Source organism: Raphanus sativus, chromosome 9 (assembly GCF_000801105.2).
Source record: "Raphanus sativus cultivar WK10039 chromosome 9, ASM80110v3, whole genome shotgun sequence".
NCBI classification, from domain to species: Eukaryota; Viridiplantae; Streptophyta; class Magnoliopsida; order Brassicales; family Brassicaceae; genus Raphanus; species Raphanus sativus.
The window spans coordinates 5,414,526-5,433,317 of record NC_079519.1 but is presented as its reverse complement, the minus strand read 5'-3'; the positions used below and the strand labels follow the sequence as shown (position 1 = coordinate 5,433,317).

The window sequence follows — 18,792 nt, the reverse complement described above, 5'->3', positions numbered from 1 at the left end:
AAGAGAAATTAAAAATTAAAATAAATTAACGATAAATTTTTTTTGATCAAATAGTTACAACATTTTTAAAATAACATAACACTATATATTTTAACTAGGTAGATATATTATATTTAATCATTATTAAAATTATTTGTTTTCTTAATATTAAATATGCTTTAAAATTTTATGTTTTTATGTTTGTGGAACTTAATATAAGCATAATCAAAATATCATAGCCAATCTGAATTCTCATTTTTAAAATTATATAAAATAAATTTCAATTTACTGTTTAATAAATATAAAGCATAAAATTATTTAGAATTTATAAAATATTTTGGTTATTTTAAATATTGATATGTTTTCATGAGTTTCCAAAAATGTATTAGTTACTTATGTATGTAACTTCCTATTACTCTTCGCTTCATTTTAAAATAATTTTTTTTAAATCAACGATAAATATTATAAAAATTCATACACATTTAAACGATACATAAAATTAATTTTATTTTACTTAGTTATAATAAAAGATAACTATAGTTCAATTTGAATTTGAAAGAATATATGTAACTCAATATACTCACAACATGAGTGACTCGACTACTCCAACTTATATATAAAATCATATATTTAACCACAATAACAATATATAATTTTATAATAATCATTTATTTTATAATTGTAAATTATATGATGACTCAAAACATATGTACAAATGAAATAAAATATTAACTAGCTGTTCCAATTTAGTTCTTTTTGTAAAATTTATATATATGCATGATACTATAAAGTATTATTCTATATTAGTTTATGTAAATCGGAATCAGATACTTTAGTTTATTTTTTTATTTCGTTCTAAGCACAATATATCTTAAATTATACATAATCTTCTTCAAATATATTTACATATCTAAAAAAACAACCAACGTAAATGCAAATAAGAAAATTAATCATAATTTTAATATATTTAAAATAAAAATATTATAGTTGAATTTAGAGAAATAGATGCAATATAATATACCCAAATAATCATTAAATCGACTGTGAAAACCAAAAACCGACTAGATATAACATATCTAAAATCATATATCTAATTAAAATAATATACTATTAGTAATATAATCTATGCATAAAAATTATAAAATTAATTTAATTATAAATAAATAACAATAAATTGTTATAGTATATTTATTTTATAAAAATTTATGCCCGTGAATGAGCACGGAAAAATCACCTAGTATGTAGTTTATGTATTATACCTAGGATAAACATAAATGTAAAATATACAAAAACTCAGAATATTATTTTCACTAACAAAATAAACAAAATCTGTTTTAGTCCCAAAAATACAGAGATTTTCAACGTACAACCCCCAAAGATTAGAGACTCTAATAAGCCCTAATGTGTTTTTGTCATTGTGTTGGTTCTTTCTCTAGAGCAACATAGATTCAGGGTTCTCGATGTACTCCTTGATTGGTTTCAACCATTCAGCTCCAATGGCACCGGCAGAAAACACCATTTTTATAGATTTTTTTCAATTTAAACAGTTTCCCTAATGACTATGAATGTATGATGATAGAAAGACATAATTACTGTCTACGACACTATGGTCACTGCTCATCAAATGTTACATGCATGTAACAAGCTAAATTGAATTGATCTAGACGGTTGCCAGGGACAGCTCTCTTTTCTTTTCAGTTGTTTTCTTTTGTAAGAACCACAAACAACATAGTTGGATCGTTTGGAAAGATAGTAACATACTCTGTTTTGTAATGTGAGAGAGAAAGAGAGCCTACCAGATCCAACTTACTATAATGGCGGCTTGAGGGGGATTAACCAGTGCTCAGAACTGCCTGATTTCAAATGGTCTTCCCAAGTTAGAGACTGTAAACATTCCTCCCTGAGAGAAAACACATTTTTGATGAGACGTGACTCATTAGCCATTGAGTGAGCAATAGAAGCTGCTTAAGCCGATCCGACTTTCGTTTCGCGGTTCTCAAAATGTTTCTTTCTAAGTGTTAGATTATGCTGTATAACTTACAAACATCAAAGACCCTACAGTTTAGTCTTCAACCTTATTCGTGCTAGATTTCAGATGCATGCACAATATATGATTGCAGAACAGAAATACTTGGAGACACATGATTAAACCCTTGGATGTCAAAGCTATACTATATTATAGTTGAAACATTCAGAGATTGTGACAATTCAACTTTATGTATTGTTTAAGGAAAATAGGATACTTAAACTACAAAGGAAATAATTATATTGTGTAATCTCGTCAGATGTGGGCATGAGTTTTGCTACAAATGTGTAAGAGGATGGAACCAGATAGCAGGGACTTGTGCTAAGCACTGCTCGTCAGTCACTCAGGATCCAGCCTGTGCGTATGAATGATGTTAATCCTGAAGAGTCCTTTCATCCCTTCTTTGACCTTCTCCTCCAGATGGTAATGTGCTCTTCCAAAACTCTATAAAACCCTTGAATCTCTTTAAGTTTTTCATATTGTAATCACTCATTGATAATATATAGGTGTACTCGTTTTCCCCACATATGTTTTCTATTAGGAGTACTCGTCAGCAACTGTACCAATCGGAAGAGTATTATGATGAGAAAACTGGTAAAACACCTTATTTATATATTGAGGATTACACGAACCCTTCAGTTTTGAGGTCTAATCTGGAACCAAAGTTCCTCTCTCGCTTTATGACCCTTTCGGCTGTAATATTTTCGAGGTTCATATGGTTCTACTTGTTGTTGCGTTTGAGTTTGGGAGATTCAGAAAAATACAAAATTTTGGAATTTATAGAAAATTTGGGTATGAAGGTAGGTTTTTTTCCAGGTTTGGAAGGTTCTGTCGCCTCCCAAGATCAAAACTTTTCTCTGGAAAGTAGTAAATGAAGTCTTGCCAGTCTCTGAGCTAATTATCAAAAGAGGAATGAAGGTTGATGGCAGATGTCAGGTGTGTGGTGATGAAGGAGAATCGATATTGCACATTCTATTCCAATGTACTGCTGCGAGGCATGTGTGGGCATTATTTGGTATTCCTCGTCCGGAGACTGCTTTTGAGGAAGGAAGCTTGCTGAGCAATCTAAACTATCTGCTACAATTGAAGAGGAATTCTCGTGGAGATACAAAAGCCTTAAGGTCATGGCCATGGATCCTATGGTGCATCTGGAAGAGCATAAATGAATTGATCTTTAAAAGTAAGAGATGGCTTCCTGAAGAGATCAAGGAGAAGGCGTTAGATGAAGCAGAGGAATGGTTTCTAGCTCAAGAAGTGGAACAAGAAACGCAGCAATTGAGTGAGAGGGTGATGGAACCAAGAAAAAGAAAATGGATTCCTCCTCCTAAGGATTGGGTGATGTGTAATGTTGGGTTTGATTTGATGAAGCAAACAAAAAAGTTGGGTGTTGCGTGGGTTGTAAGGAACCATAGAGGTGTCGTCCTCATGCATAGCCGGAGAGCTTTCTCAAACATACGCAGCTTGGATGAGGCTAGGCTTACTTCGATCCTCTGGGCTGTGGAAAGTATGACGAGTCTTCACTTTAATCGTATGGTGTTTGCAGGAGATTTCAAGGACATTTTCTTGGCGATAAAGAAACCAATGCAATGGCCGGCGTTGCATTATTAAGTTGACGAGTTGAATCGATTCTTTTGTCTCATGGCAGAATATCAGCTATGGAGTGTCGGTAAGGAGGAAAACAGAGGAGCGACGATCATTGCACAGAGCGTAACCAGAGAAGGGAGAGAGCAATCCTATGTTGCAAAGGGCCACCTTTCTTGGCTATTTGAATTTTTTGTCAATGAAAGTCGTCTCCTCTAAGAGGGTCCTTCCTTTTAGTTTGTTGTTCGTAGTTTTCTGGTTTGGCTTGCTGGAGGCAAGGTTTGTAGTGCTGTTTGTGTGGTGAACACGGTTGTTGTGGGGATCGTGTGTACTCTGTTTTTTGGTTTGATTTATAATGAATTCTGATGTTACAAAAAAAGGTAGGTTTTTTCCCACTCACTCTATTATGATTGGTATTATCACTGTTAATGATCTTAATGGACTTGTTTAATCGATTTCATATCATTTAATGGGTTGGAATTGGGCCTGATAAAACTCATCTTTCCCATAAGGCAAAATTCAATAACTTTCCCAGTTTATCACTGTCGTGGAGATGCATGTATCTCGCTCCTGACGATTTATGTAGAAACCCATCTTTGATGAAATGTGATTCATCTGCTTGGGTCTTTTGCAGGCTCGTCACCTTCTCTATAATTTTATACTAGTATCGAAGGTATTTGTTGTCACATTTTACATTTATAAATTGTACTGTGATGAGAAAATGTTGCATGTTCTGTGGTTATGGTTTTATTACTTGAATTCAGATTTCTTACTGACAATGGACAAATAAAAATTTTAATTGCTCAGGACTGAACTAAGTAAGCAACTCTCTTATGTTGTTATTCCAGTTATGAGTAGAGTTGTATTTCATCCTTAAAATTTATTAATTTCCAAGTCAACTTGTATTTATTGTTATATTATGAGAAGGTTGCACTCTGCTTATAATATATATTCTATTAATTCTCTTGTATGACCAGTTGATATGAAGTTATGTCCATCTTTTAATTTTTATAACTGCCACTAAATACATCTTTAATATACCCTTTTGTATTAATATAACTGTCAAATCACGTAAAGACAATTAAACACACTCCACCACACACGCGCTTTTTTTTTATTCCAAACCAATAAAGCATTTGGTTCTGTTATTAATGAACCAATCTCTCCAAACCAGTTACTCGAATTGAACCAGATCCAGGTCAGACATGATTTTCCAATTAGATTTTTTCAATATATCTATTCTATTAATTCTCATGTATGACCAGTTGCTAAAAGTTATGTCCAATTTAAAAAACTTATGATACATACTTTTAATATAACTGCTTCTTATTTATATGTCCCTCCATGTAAGCGTGAGTAATGAAGATACCCCTAATAATCCGGGGCCAACAAAATCGGAAACTGCATCAATATATCAATATATTGAATCTGAATTAACTGCAACCTTTGAAGTAACTGTATATGGAACAAAATCAGAATATTCACAGCATCAAATCTATTACTTTGCAACTATTTTTCAAGTATATAAAAAAGTAGTTATATAACACATACCATAAAACCATAATTTTATATAAGATTACTATTATATCTATAATAATTTATAGATATTTGTTTACTATTATATCTATTAGCATAACTGTATGTATATATATTATTTATAGTTTGCATTGCAATATTTTTAATAAACTAAAAAATTAGTATATTTAAATTTTAAAATAAATCTTCAATTTGTATTCATAAATTTATGATTAGAAAGTTAATAATTTCAGACATATTTACAGAAAAAAATACAAAACAACACTATATATGCGCTTCAAGCACAAATCAAGATCTAATATAGGTCTAACATTTTACTGGACCCGAAGAGCTTCAAGCACAGATCATGATCTAATATAGGTCTAACATTTTACCGGACCCGAAGAACCAAACTAGAACGGATCCGAAAATACAGGTTCAGATCCGAGTCTATGCTAAAATATTTATTGGATCTTTTTTATGGGGACCCACAAGTTTCGGTTTGGATCTACGTCCTACAAGAGACCCAATCGGGTATTCGAAATACTCAAAAATTATTATATATTAGGTAAATTTGGATGATTTTGTGTATTTTGGATATTTCAGATATTTTTTTAAGTTTCAGGTTCAGGTTTTTAGGTATAATTTCAGGTTTCGGGTAAATTTTAGATTTCCAAAAAATATAATTTGGGTGTTCGGGTAAAATTTGAGATACCTTTCGGGTTTTCGGATCTGATTTTGGGTAAGTTTCAGATATATTTCTCGAGGTATTTTTAGGATTTGCAGTTACTTTTCGAGTTTTCAAATTCAGTTTGGATATGTCTAGGCCTAATCTGAATAGATAAATATGATTACAAAAAATGGATTTATAATTATAAAGAAACGAGTGTATGCCGGCCAACTTTAAATTACTATTATGTCTACAGTAAATCAAATAGATTTTGATTAAGATTTATATACATATATGACTACAAAAAAATATGATTAAGAAAAAAAACACAAGTATTACAATTAAATATCTAGAAAAAGTTAAACAAAAAATATACATGTCTTTTTGAAAGGGCGGATCAGAATCTAGATTCTGAAGACCGAATGTTCTCAAATATTAAAAAAAATAGTTTCATTTAAAATAAAAAATCATATAAACTTCTTAAAATACACAAAAACAGATTTTATCAATATATAACGGGTCTATAGCAAAAAAACAATAGTTTAAAAATATTAAACTTTTTATTTAAATTAAAATACTAAAATCACTGTGAAATCATTCACAAGTTTAACATCAGGTTAATAAACAAAAATCATAATACGAGTCCGAATTATTTGGAGTCTTCAAAATTTTGGTCATATTTAAAATAACAAAAATAATTCATACAATAATTTTAGATAAATTTCATAAAATTCTTAACAAATATAATTTATCAAGGATAAAAAATATTCATGACATAAACTTAATTTTTTCAACAGAAAATATACCCGCCCTCTGAAGGGCGGATCAGAATCTAGTTGTTCCTTAAAAAAAATTAGTGTTAATCTCTTGGCTGTTTTCTATTTGATTGTGACATTCATAGACATATCAACAAAGAAGGAAACACTGTTTCATTGGGTGACTTTATTCACAGTATTCATATAAATTGTTCTCTTGTAGATTTTGGTTGCCATCTGCATAATGGGACAGCAAGCAAGAGACGGATGTGATCATGATGCCAAGTGCAAACTCTATTACATAGGAGAAATGTATGTTTCATCCCGGTAAGAGGTAAGGTTATGACCTTCTCCTTTGAAACAAGTTATATTATTAGGAAAAATGTTTCTAAAAGTTTGGTGCATTTCGTTTATAATGCTTGACCTTTTTTCTCATTGCGGATAGCATCCTTAGCAGATTTTGTGAATTTAGAATTGTTATCAATTTGACGGATCATGATCACTTTCCAGGACAGTCTTTATTTTCGAATATGGATTACTTATTCTGGAGAATCAGGCTATCAATGGATGATCATCAATTTGCTTGGATGCTTTGGTATATATGGAAAGCAAGAAATAATAAAGTATTTAGTAATATAGATATGGATCCTAGGGATACTCTTCAACTGGCAACAACAGAGGCTTTACTTTGGAAGGAAGTACAGAAAGGGGTGGATCAGAGCAAGAATGTAGGCACACATACAGCGGATAAGGTTACTCCGGCTCGTTCGGGACGTTGGTGTTTCACGGATGGATCATGGAAAACGGATGATACCTTTTCAGGACAAGGATGGTATAGTACCTTGGAAGGATTCGAAGGACTGTTGGGAGCAAGAAACACAAGGGCTAGTCAGTCACCTTTACACACAGAAGTGGAGGCTCTCATTTGGGCAATGGAATGCATGCGGAATTTGCGACAATATAATGTTACATTTGCAACGGATTGTTCTCAACTGGTAAAGATGGTTTCGGAACCTGAAGAATGGCCGGCATTTGCAAGTTATTTAGAAGACATCAGGTGTCTTAAAAGGAGTTTCCACAGCTCGGAAATTATTCATATATCAAGGACGCAAAACATTATGGCGGATCGCTTAGCACGTGGTGTGAGGTAACAATCGTCGTTTACGGTCCATATGGATACAGAGCAACCAGTTTGGTTTACAGAGTCTATTTGAGTCTGTAATGCTGTCGACAAAAAGAAAAAAAAAAAGAATTGTTATCAATTGGATCTGAGGTTCTAATAATTTTGCCTAGTTCATATAATTTGGATATTATAAATAGCCATGAAATATTGGGAAAGATGGTGGAAATCACCTTGAAGTGTGTGGATATGACATTCTTTGTTGCTTAAAATGAGATTTAAATGGTCGTTGTCATGTAAAGTTGACCCTGACATAAATATATAGTACAATATGCATATTATACAGAGAAAGTTATCCCCTTCATATTATCATGTAGTATTTTAATGTCAATGAGTATCTTACGCCTGGATATTTTATACCGTATATAGGACTTGAATTCCGTTAACTTGACAGTTTCAATGATTTGACTTTGAAGTCACTCAATTTATTAGAAGCTTGGTTTGCAGTTTCAGGGTCAACCTTTTAATTTCAATGATAAATCTTTTGGGATTTTCTTCCTTAATAATATAAAAGGCCCATCAAGCCACTTTATTACCAATATATCTTTTCTGTTATGGAATTCATTTTTTGCTGTCTTGACTAAGACAGGTGTCTGAAAGTCTTTACCAAGGGAAAAGTTCTATACCATAAAGATTCCAAAGCAGCCGTAAGTATTTGACTCTCTCTTGTCATATTCATTGGGTCTACAACCAGAGAGGAAGAGATAACTGTTAACCATTTTTTTTCAGAAGAGAAAGAAGGAAACTAAAGAAATCAAAACAAGAACGTTAACTCTCTCTGTTCTCAATGATTCGAGGATCGCTTCTGGGAATCATCTGGATGATGTGTTGTGTCTGCACGTCATTCCAACAAGAGACAACAACGTTCGTCTACAACGGCTTCGACCAAGGAGACCATCGTATCCACCTTCAGGGCGGTGCAAAAATCATTCCAAGAAACCACGTCCTGCAACTCACGAACGAAACGACGACGCAGATAGGCCGTGCTTACTTCGAGCAGCCTATCGAGTTCAAACCATCCGAACCGGTCTCTTTCTCCACGCATTTCGTGTGTGCCCTGGTCCGCGTAGGTGACGTCAGCGGCCACGGCATGGCGTTTTTCCTGTCTCATTCCACTGATTTCCTAGGCGCTGAACCGACTCGATTCTTTGGTCTTTTCAACGCGGAGGGATCTGCCTCGACACGTGTGTTGGCTGTCGAGCTTGATATATCTAAAGCTCCGGATGTGCTGGACATCAGCGACAATCACGTCGGGATCGATGTGAACAGCGCGAAGTCGGTTAAATCTGCTAACGCTTCTTATTATTCGGACAGAGAAGGTAGAGAGATAGATATGCAGCTTTTGAGTGGAGATCCTATCCAGGTTTGGGTGGATTACGAGGGAACAACACTCAACGTCTCAATTGCTCCTCTTGATAACCAGAAACCAAGCCGACCTCTTTTGTCGTCAACATCCATCATCAATCTTACCGAGATTGTGCAAGGGAGAAGGATGTTTGTGGGGTTTTCAGGTGCAACCGGGTCGATCATGGTCGACCAGTACGTACTCGGGTGGAGTTTTAGCAAAAGCATGGCGTCGCTGCAGAAGATTGACATCTCGAAACTTCCCGAAGTTCCTCATCCGAGGAATAAAAACAAGTCTAATTCATCTCGTGTGCTCTATGCTCTGCTTGGTTTAGTAGCTTTCTTAGTTTTGGTGCTTCTCTTTGGAGCTTATATGTATAGGAGAAACTTGTACGCCGAAGTGAGAGAGGAATGGGAAAAGGAGTACGGTCCACTCAGGTACTCCTACAAATCTTTATACAAAGCAACAAAAGGGTTTAGTAGAAGTGAGTTTCTTGGGAAAGGAGGTTTCGGTGAAGTCTACAAAGGGACGCTACCTCGGAGCATAGAGCTGAGAGAAGTGGCTGTGAAGAAAGTATCCCACGACGGCGAGCAAGGTATGAAGCAGTTTGTGGCTGAGATTGTTTGCATGAGGAGTTTAAAACACAGGAGCTTGGTTCCACTTCTTGGTTATTGCAGGAGGAAACATGAGTTGTTACTTGTCTCTGAGTACATGCCAAACGGTAGCCTTGATCATTGCTTGTTTAGTGATGATGATAGAGCTACTCTCCCCTGGTGGAGAAGATTTGCTATTCTGAAAGACATTGCGTCAGCTCTTAGTTACTTGCATACAGAAGCTGACCAAGTTGTTATACACAGAGATATCAAAGCTTCTAACGTTATGCTGGACGCAGAGTTTAACGGAAGGTTGGGAGATTTTGGTATGTCCAGGTTATACGACAGAGGGACTGATCCAACCACAACGGCTGCAGTTGGAACTGTTGGTTACATGGCGCCTGAGCTTACAACAATGGGACCTTCCACTGGAACTGATGTATACGCTTTTGGTGTTTTCTTGCTTGAGATAACTTGTGGGAGGAGACCTGTGGAGCCTGGCTTTTCGGCTGCGAAACGTTTTCTGATCAAATGGGTTGGTGAATGCTGGAGAAGATCTTCTTTGATTGATGCTGTTGATCCAAGGCTGACGGAGTTCTCATCCCAGGAAGTGGAGAGGGTTCTGAAAGTCGGTTTGCTGTGTGCAAACCTTGCTCCAGAGGCAAGACCGTCCATGGAACAAGTGGTGCAGTACTTAAACGGGAATCTAGCTTTGCCTGAGTTTTGGCCGTATTCTCCTGGAATTGGAGTGCTCACTCCAAGTGTGTTTTCACAGGCACAGCTCATGCTCCCTTCACTGTCACTGTCTTCTTCCTCATCCAACAACTCTATGTTCGTTACTCATTCACTCCTCTACGGGAGTGGACGATGATGAAAGTTTCTAACAACTTCTTGTTATTTGATTGTTTTCGTCCATTTCCATCAGATTTTTTTTGTTTTCTCATATACTCACACATGTTCTTGTTGACATTCTCCACAAAGTTTGACTGGTAGAAAGATTTTTTTTTTTTTTAAAAGACTAATCTTTTGTGTAAATTCTTGTAGCTACTTTACTAAATACTTTGATAATCGGTTGTTGTCACTCTTTATTCAAGGCATGAGCCTATTATAGATTATATAACATTCAAACATTAGAGATTTTGCAAAAGCTTGAACTCTGTGTGAGAGGATTTTGAGAGATGCAATCTAAGTCCCACATTGGAGAATTAGACAAGAAGTGTCTAATATATAAAGAGAAGTCTAACTCTAATTAGTACGAGGCCTTTTGGGATAGAAACCAAAATTAAATCCATGCGGGCTTGCCATTAAGGCCCAAAGTGGACAATATCGTACTAATCAGATAAATAGAGTTGGACATGGGCTTTCACAATCCCAACAGATTTGCATCAGTTTTTTTTTTGTTCTTTGACAATGAAGTCAACAGGTTGTCGTTTGTTCTGTAGTGAGAGAGCTGATACATATTCTGGTTACGAAATTGTTTACAAATGGTGTTAGTCTTTATCCTTATTCATGCTGATCTCAAGTACCTGCAAGGTATCCTAGGAGATGCATGATTCACCCATGAACCACAGGCAACAGAATTAAAATATCCATAGATAGTGACAGATAAACTTTCTGTATGGTTTAAGAAAAGTAGGACTTGGTATGACGATCAGTCAGAAGCCTTTGGCATTTGAATATTCTTTTAAAACGAAGAATACAAAATATATGAATAGCTGTCTCTGGAAATTACCATATTCTTTTTAAGTCAACTGTTGCCAAAATTTCTTGGAAATGGCAAAATGCAGAATGTTCTTCTTGTGGAGCAATGATATGACCTTGTTTCTGCAGATGGAGAAGATAGTTATTTACCATTACCATTGACTCAGAGTCAGAGACAAGCTTATTTATTCTCAATATAGCAAAAAAAAAAAACTCTGTTCCATTAACAAATGGCTCAAGGACTGGATCTGATCTGGATGGTGATCTCTTTTCTTCTTCTGATTCATCCCTCAAGTCAGCAAGAAACCAGCTTCATCTTCAACGGTTTTCGCCAGGGAGATCTCCAAGTTGATGGGGTCGCTCAGATCCTTCCCAGTGGACTACTCCAGCTAACCAACACTTCAGAGCAAAAGATGGGTCACGCTTTCTTCAAGCATCCCTTGGAGTTCTTCAACTCATCTGATGAATCCCACCTCTCCTTCTACACTCATTTCGTGTGTGCGATGGTGCTTAAACCGGGAAAAACCGGAGGGAACGGGATAGCCTTCTTCCTATCTCCCACCACGAATCTCTCAGAGGCAGATGCAACTCAGTACTTGGGCCTTTTCAACACCACAAGCAACGGATCACCTTCGTCTCGCATCTTCGCTGTCGAGCTTGATACAGTCCAAAGCGCGGAGTTCGACGACATCGATAACAACCACGTTGGCGTCGACGTGAACAGCCTCATGTCGAACGTCTCTGCTCCAGCTGCTTACTTTTCAGACAAACAAGGTCGGAGTAAAAGCATCAATCTCTTGAGTGGAGATTCCATCCAGGTCTGGGTGGACTACGATGGAACCGTGCTAAACGTTTCACTTGCGCCTCTTAACGCTCAGAAGCCGAGCCGGAGTCTCATCTCAACACCCCTCGATCTCTCACAGGTTCTCCAGGGAAGAATGTTTGTGGGATTCTCTGCGGCAACAGGGCAGTTAGCAAACAACCATTACATACTCGGTTGGTCTTTCAGCAGAAGCAAACAGTCACTACAGAGCCTAGACATCTCTAAACTCCCTAACGTCCCTCGTCCCAAGAAAAAACTCTCTACTCTGATGATTCTTCTCTTGATCGTCCTCGGAATCATAATCTTGCTGCTTCTCGGAGGAGCTTACCTCTACAGGAGAAACAAGTACGCGGAAGTAAGAGAGGAGTGGGAGAAAGAGTACGGTCCACACCGTTACTCTTACAAAACTATCTACAAAGCAACGAGAGGTTTCCACAGAGACGGGTTTCTCGGCAAAGGAGGGTTCGGAGAAGTCTACAAAGGAACTCTCCCTCGGGAAGGAGACGTAGTAGCGGTGAAAAGATTCTCACACCGCGACGGAGGAGGAGAGCGAGGGATGAAGCAGTTCGTGGCGGAGATCGCGAGCATGGGGAGGTTAGACCACAGGAACTTAGTCCCGCTACTCGGGTACTGCAGGAGGAAGGGAGAGTTCTTTCTCGTCTCCGAGTACATGCCTAATGGAAGCCTAGACCGGTTCTTGTTTTATAACCAAGAACCGGCGGCTCTTACTTGGTCGAAAAGGTTTTGGATTGTTAAAGGAATAGCGTCAGCGGTTTGTTACTTGCACAGAGAAGCGACGCAGGTGGTTCTCCACAGAGACATCAAAGCTTCCAACGTGATGCTGGACTCGGAGTTTAACGGGAAGCTGGGAGACTTCGGTATGGCGAGGTACCACGAACACGGAGCTAACCCGACGACTACGGGAGCTGTGGGAACAGTGGGATACATGGCTCCCGAGCTGACTTCGATGGGAGCTTCGACGAGAACCGACGTGTACGCGTTCGGAGCGTTCTTGCTCGAAGTGGCATGCGGGAGGAGGCCCGTGGAGATGACGGAGGCGGTGGAGAAGCAGTTTCTTGTGAGATGGGTTTGTGAGTGCTGGAGGAAGAAGGATATGCTGGAGGCTCGAGATGAGAAGCTGAGAGGTGGTGGTGAGGCGTTTGAGTCTAGGTCTGTGGAGTTGGTGATGAAAGTGGGGCTGCTGTGCACGAATCTAGTCCCGGAAGCGAGGCCGGAGATGGAGAGAGTGGTGCAGTACCTTGAGGAGCTGGTTCCGTTGCCGGATTTCTCTCCGGATTCTCCGGGGATTGGGGTGCTTAGTTCGGTCGTGGTGGGAGGAAGCTCGTCTGTGGTGGTGTCTGACGGTTCGGCGAGTGAGTCTATGTTTATTACTCACTCGATCCAGTACGGAGTAGGACGTTGAGATCTAATAACAAACTTAAACTCAACGCTGAAGCCTTGTGTTCTTGTAATTTGTTTTGTTTTCTCTTTTTTGCGAAGATTTCTTTTTATTTTGTCATAATTTGCTTGCAAAAGGATATATTATTAGGGCTGGGCATAAAACCCGTAATCCGAAATCCGAACCGAACCCGAACCGAAAAACCCGATCCGAACCGAATCCGAATTCTAAAAAATATCCGAATGGATCTTGTAGGGTGTTACAAAACATATCCGAACCCGAAGTGTTATTAACCGAACCCGAATGGATAATCCGAAAAACCCGAAAAACCCGAAAAACCCGAAAAATATCCGAACAAACCGATCCGAATGTCCGAATTAATATATAATATAAATATTTAAAACATAAATATGTACTTCAAATATTCAATTTCATGTTTATTTCAACATGATATCTAACAATAAGTATCTAATTTTTTTAAAAAAATATCTTAAATACTCCATTATATATAAATAAGTATATTTTTTTATGTTTTTCTATTGAATTTTAGATTTTACTTAGGGTATATCCGAACCGATCTTATATAACCCGAATCCGAATGATATATGGTTACTTCGGGTATTATCCGAACCGAACCGAAACCGATGTGTTATATCCGAACCCGAACCGAACTTGTAGATTTACTAGAATGGGACCTAGAAGGTGTTACAAAATAGAACCGAAATCCGAAAAACCCGAACCGAACCCGAATGGGTACCCGAACGCCCAGGCCTATATATTATTGTGAAAAAAATGTTTTAGAGAATGTATAAATTAATTAATTAATGAATTAGCTCCGGCAATTTATGATTTATTGTGCTTGTTTGACAGAGAGTCTGGATTAAAATGATCTATTTAGGAGTTAAGGGCTCTTTTGGATTATTTTTAGAAGTTGAGGATTTAAATGTCAGTTTCAGTTTATTCCTTTCTCTGCGTCGTGCCTAAAGCTTCTGACGGAGATGACGATTCTCGTCGTTGTATCAGCTGTATTCTTCGCCGGAATAGAGACGGCCGATGAACGGAAAAGGAAAAATTAGACACTCGTAGATTCTGAAGCCTCGATTAGGGATTAGTTGAAGGTGAATTCTCCTTTTTTTTTATCTGCTTGGTGTTGCTCAATTGCTTTTCAAAACTCTCAGCACAATGCTTGGTTCTACTGGTTTTAATAGTGATCTTAGGTTCTTGGAGTAGCTTATCTCTCTCTCTGCTCTCTAGATGGGAGAAAAAAAATATGTATGATGCAATGTTCTTCCTGGTAGTAAAGGTTGTTGCACACAGGGGCTCACATATCAACGGTTCTGATGGTATGTTAGATACTGAGGTTAACCAATGCAGTCTCTGTGGAAACTGGAGGCCAAATCTCCCCAAGAGGTTGCAACAATTGCAGCTTTTTTAGCAACCCACATTTGTGTCTTTGTGCTTGAAGTAACCTTTGGGAAGAGACATGTGTGGATGCCACTCGAAAAACGGTTTAGATCCGATTGTTGAGAGAGTAGTATTCTCAGCTCTGAGGATTGCAGAGTCTCAATGGAGGTATATCTTGAAGTTGCTTGAATTCCCCTGCTGATTGTTTTGGATTCTTCCTTTCGTTAGCAGGTATTTTCATTTAAATTAATGTTTTTTTCACTAACATACTTATCTCCTGCTGCCATAAAAATAAAGCTGATTAGCTAGTAATTAAGTTTATCAATTGTACCTTTAGGTTTTCTATGAGAACTAAACCGCTTCGGTCTAATCTTGTCTATGCAATTCCCACCTTCATTTGGTGGATCATGAGTAGCACAGGAAAGTATTATGTTATAGTCAGTTGTCAATACTTCCTTCTCTCTAATCTTAGCTTAGTTACTTAATTTGTTGTTCCTGTGAGAATGTAATCAACAAAGGTAGGGACGTAACCACAGTGTCTATTACTTTTCATTTTTAAAAACACTTGTAGTTGTCATGATCATACCAGGCTTTCCTAGGCGTCTTCCTTTTGGTCTATTGTGTTGAAATATCATTACAAAACATGGGAGAATTTTTTTATTCTGCTCCGAAAGGTCAAGGACATGTTTAAAATATGGTTTTCATTAAAATATTATCTTTTGTCTGCTTCCTTAGAAGATAGCTTCAAGTAGAAGACGAATCCCATAAAAGTTGGTGCACGGTCCCCCCCTAAACGTATATTGATGCTTCTTACACGTATTATATTATAAGATAATAGCTTCAGTGTAGCAGTTGCGTTGTCATTTTGGACTGAAGTTGATAATATCATATACGTTAAAAAAAGTATTTGTCTGAAATGGAATATTTTGAAACCACGTTAAGCTTTATTTCTTGACTAATTTAATATCATCGTGCTAATCGAGTACAGTATGTAAAGCCAGAAAAAGAAATGATGAGTCCTTTTGTTAATAAAATGATATTAAAAAGTTTTATAGGCTTGGATCACTGAAACAGAAGCTCTCATTCTTTTCTTGTTCACCTTTTCTCCAGCTTGCGAGGTTTTATGAGAGAATATTTACACATCAGATCCAGACTCTCTGTTTCATCATCTGCAATGACTCGTTGGCTACTTCAGATCCTGGTTATCTCTGCTCTTCATCTCATCTCTCTATCAAGTCAACAAGAGACAAGGTTTGTCTATGAAAACTCTAACTCCCAAGAAGATCTTTATCTAGATGCTGCTGCAAAAGTACTTCCCAGTGGATTATTGCAGCTGACAAACGATTCAGATCATCAAATAGGCCGGGCGTTCTACAAGAAACCAATTCAGTTCAGTTCCTTCTCAACACATTTCGTGTGTGCTCTGGTGCCTAAGCCAGGTGTTGAAGGCGGCCATGGTCTTACCTTTTTAGTATCTCCTTCTCTGGATTTCTCGCACGCACAAGATTCAAGATTCTTGGGGATTTTCAACGCGTCAGCAAATGGATCTCACGCTCTTGCTGTTGAGCTTGACACTATATGGAACCCTGAGTACAAAGACACCGAAGGTAGTAACCACCTTGGTATTGATGTGAACAACCCTGTATCTCTCGCAGTAGCTCGGGCGTCTTACTATTCAGACATGAAAGGGAGAAACGAAAGCATGAACCTCTTGAGTGGGAAGCCTATACAGGTCTGGGTGGATTATGATGGCACTATGCTCAGTGTCTGGATCGCACCTCTTAAAGTCCTGAAGCCAAGCCGGCCACTTTTGTCACACCCAATCAACCTTGAAGAGATTTTTCCTAATAGATCCAAACTGTTTGTTGGCTTCTCTGCAGCAACAGGGAACGCGGTGAGTGGTCAGTATATTCTCTGGTGGAGTTTCAGCACAGGCAGAGGATCACTGCATGGACTTGACATCTCAAAGCTTCCTAAAGTTCCTCATCCTAGAGCTCCGCATAAGAATCTACCTCGGTGGATTATTATCCTGGTTGTTTGTGTGGCTGTAGCGGTTTTGGCTTTTCTTGCTGGACTTTATGTCTACAGGAGGAAGAAGTATTCTGAAGTTTCTGAAACATGGGAGAAGGATTTTGATGCGCATAGGTTCTCTTACAAGTCCTTGTACAAAGCAACAAAGGGTTTCAGCAAGGATGACTTCATCGGAAAAGGAGGCTTTGGTGAAGTCTATAGAGGAGATCTTCCGCAAGGCAGAGAAATAGCAGTAAAGAGAGTGTCCTATAATGGTGATGAAGGTGTGAAGCAATTCGTGGCTGAAGTGGTGAGCATGGAATGTCTGAAACACAGGAATCTTGTTCCACTTTTCGGGTATTGCAGGAGAAAGCGGGAGCTTCTTCTTGTCTCGGAGTACATGCCCAACGGTAGCCTTGACGAGCATTTGTTTGATGAGACGAAACCGGTTCTTCCTTGGTCACGGAGACTTGGGGTTGTTAAAGGAATAGCGTCTGCTCTGTGGTACCTCCATACAGCTGCTGACCAAGTTGTTCTGCACCGAGATGTCAAAGCTTCCAACGTTATGCTGGACGCGGAGTTCAATGGTAGGTTAGGGGATTTTGGCATGGCTAGGTTTCATGAACATGGAGGCGATGCGGCCACAACAGCTGCGGTGGGAACAGTAGGGTACATGGCGCCTGAGCTAATCACGATGGGAGCTTCAACTGGAACTGATGTTTACGCCTTTGGTGTTTTCATGCTTGAAGTAGCCTGTGGAAGAAGACCAGTGGAACCGCAGTTGGAAGCCGAGAAACGACATATGATCAAATGGGTTTGTGAGTGTTGGAAGAAGGATGCTTTGCTTGAGGCCACTGACCCGAGACTGGGAGATGAGTTCTTACCAGAGGAAGTCGAGATGGTTATGAAACTCGGGTTGCTCTGTTCAAATATCGTGCCAGAGTCTAGGCCTACGATGGAACAAGTGGTCTTATACCTAAATAACAACCTGCCGTTGCCAGATTTCTCACCATATACTGTGGGGATCGGTACATTTGCTCCGGTTCTGGTTGATGCAGCTTCTCTGGTAGTCTCATCCGCTTCGTGGAGTTGGTCAGCTCCCTCGATGTCTTCATCTTCTGCAACCCACTCGCCATACGCTGGTCAGTCAACATATCAGCCATGGGGGCAGACAATAGAGACTAAGAACTCTCTACACATAGTTGCAGAACCAGAGAAGCCTAAGACTCAGACTTTCTAACCAACCAGCTGTTGAAACTATCAGTCGCCTACAGAAGAGTTTTTGAGTCCAAATCTTAACAGCATCAGCAGCAGGCAGAGGTAATTCATGATGTACGTTCATATCAGCAATCAGATCTATAGCAGCTCTCAAGATTTATCAGTCTCTCACTTGTCCCAATATACTCAGTATGTCCGTTTGCAAAATGTTTATCTACTTATTGATTGAGATTATAAACATAAAGTTTATGTTTCCTTTCTCTGATAACAAGTACGGAAATGAGATTTCTCCTCAATATACACGTTGGTCAGATACTAAATGGCTTTCTCTTAGAAAGATGTTTTGGTTTATAAGCAGGAAATGTGTATGTTAGTAACGAATCCGAAGAATAGATATTTTTATGATTTGAGAAAGAGATTGGATGTGGTTAGTAAAAATACGTATTATTATTAATTGAAATAAGAGTTTTGCTTGTATTTGAGAGAAAATGTTAAGCAGTGCCAGTACATGTTGACTGGTTCATGCTGTGTATTATGATGTCAGATGATTGTTGTAAATATGGATGGATGTTTCAGTCCAGATAAAAGTATTC

The 18,792-nt window shown here is 38.1% G+C and overlaps 4 protein-coding genes across 4 annotated transcripts; all 4 read left to right on the top strand.

Moving 5' to 3' along the window:
- Positions 1-2,917: 2,917 nt before the first annotated feature.
- LOC108824574 (uncharacterized) lies at positions 2,918-3,613 on the top strand. Its single transcript, XM_018597999.2, has one exon. It carries the CDS (start codon positions 2,918-2,920, stop codon positions 3,611-3,613), a length of 696 nt encoding a protein of 231 aa, XP_018453501.2.
- Positions 3,614-8,388: 4,775 nt separating this feature from the next.
- Positions 8,389-10,718, top strand: LOC108825608 (L-type lectin-domain containing receptor kinase I.7). Its single transcript, XM_018598932.2, has one exon. The coding sequence runs from the start codon at positions 8,494-8,496 to the stop codon at positions 10,513-10,515; it is 2,022 nt and encodes a 673-aa protein (XP_018454434.2). The 5' UTR covers positions 8,389-8,493; the 3' UTR covers positions 10,516-10,718.
- Positions 10,719-11,100: 382 nt separating this feature from the next.
- On the top strand, positions 11,101-13,710 carry LOC108824231 (L-type lectin-domain containing receptor kinase I.8). The gene has a single exon (XM_018597606.2). It carries the CDS (start codon positions 11,576-11,578, stop codon positions 13,589-13,591), a length of 2,016 nt encoding a protein of 671 aa, XP_018453108.2. The 5' UTR covers positions 11,101-11,575; the 3' UTR covers positions 13,592-13,710.
- A 1,378-nt stretch (positions 13,711-15,088) lies between these two features.
- LOC108827192 (L-type lectin-domain containing receptor kinase I.9-like) lies at positions 15,089-18,631 on the top strand. Its single transcript, XM_018600551.2, has 2 exons — positions 15,089-15,202; positions 16,082-18,631. The coding sequence occupies exon 2, from the start codon at positions 16,095-16,097 to the stop codon at positions 18,219-18,221; it is 2,127 nt and encodes a 708-aa protein (XP_018456053.2). The 5' UTR covers positions 15,089-15,202; positions 16,082-16,094; the 3' UTR covers positions 18,222-18,631.
- The last annotated feature ends 161 nt before the right edge of the window (positions 18,632-18,792 follow it).

What these genes read in the sequence shown, in the direction of transcription:
- LOC108825608 (XM_018598932.2), top strand. Translation starts at nt 8,494, where the DNA reads ATGATTCGAGGATCGCTTCTGGGAATCATCTGGATGATGTGTTGTGTC.
- LOC108827192 (XM_018600551.2), top strand. Translation starts at nt 16,095, where the DNA reads ATGAGAGAATATTTACACATCAGATCCAGACTCTCTGTTTCATCATCT.
- LOC108824574 (XM_018597999.2), top strand. Translation starts at nt 2,918, where the DNA reads ATGAAGGTTGATGGCAGATGTCAGGTGTGTGGTGATGAAGGAGAATCG.
- LOC108824231 (XM_018597606.2), top strand. Translation starts at nt 11,576, where the DNA reads ATGGCTCAAGGACTGGATCTGATCTGGATGGTGATCTCTTTTCTTCTT.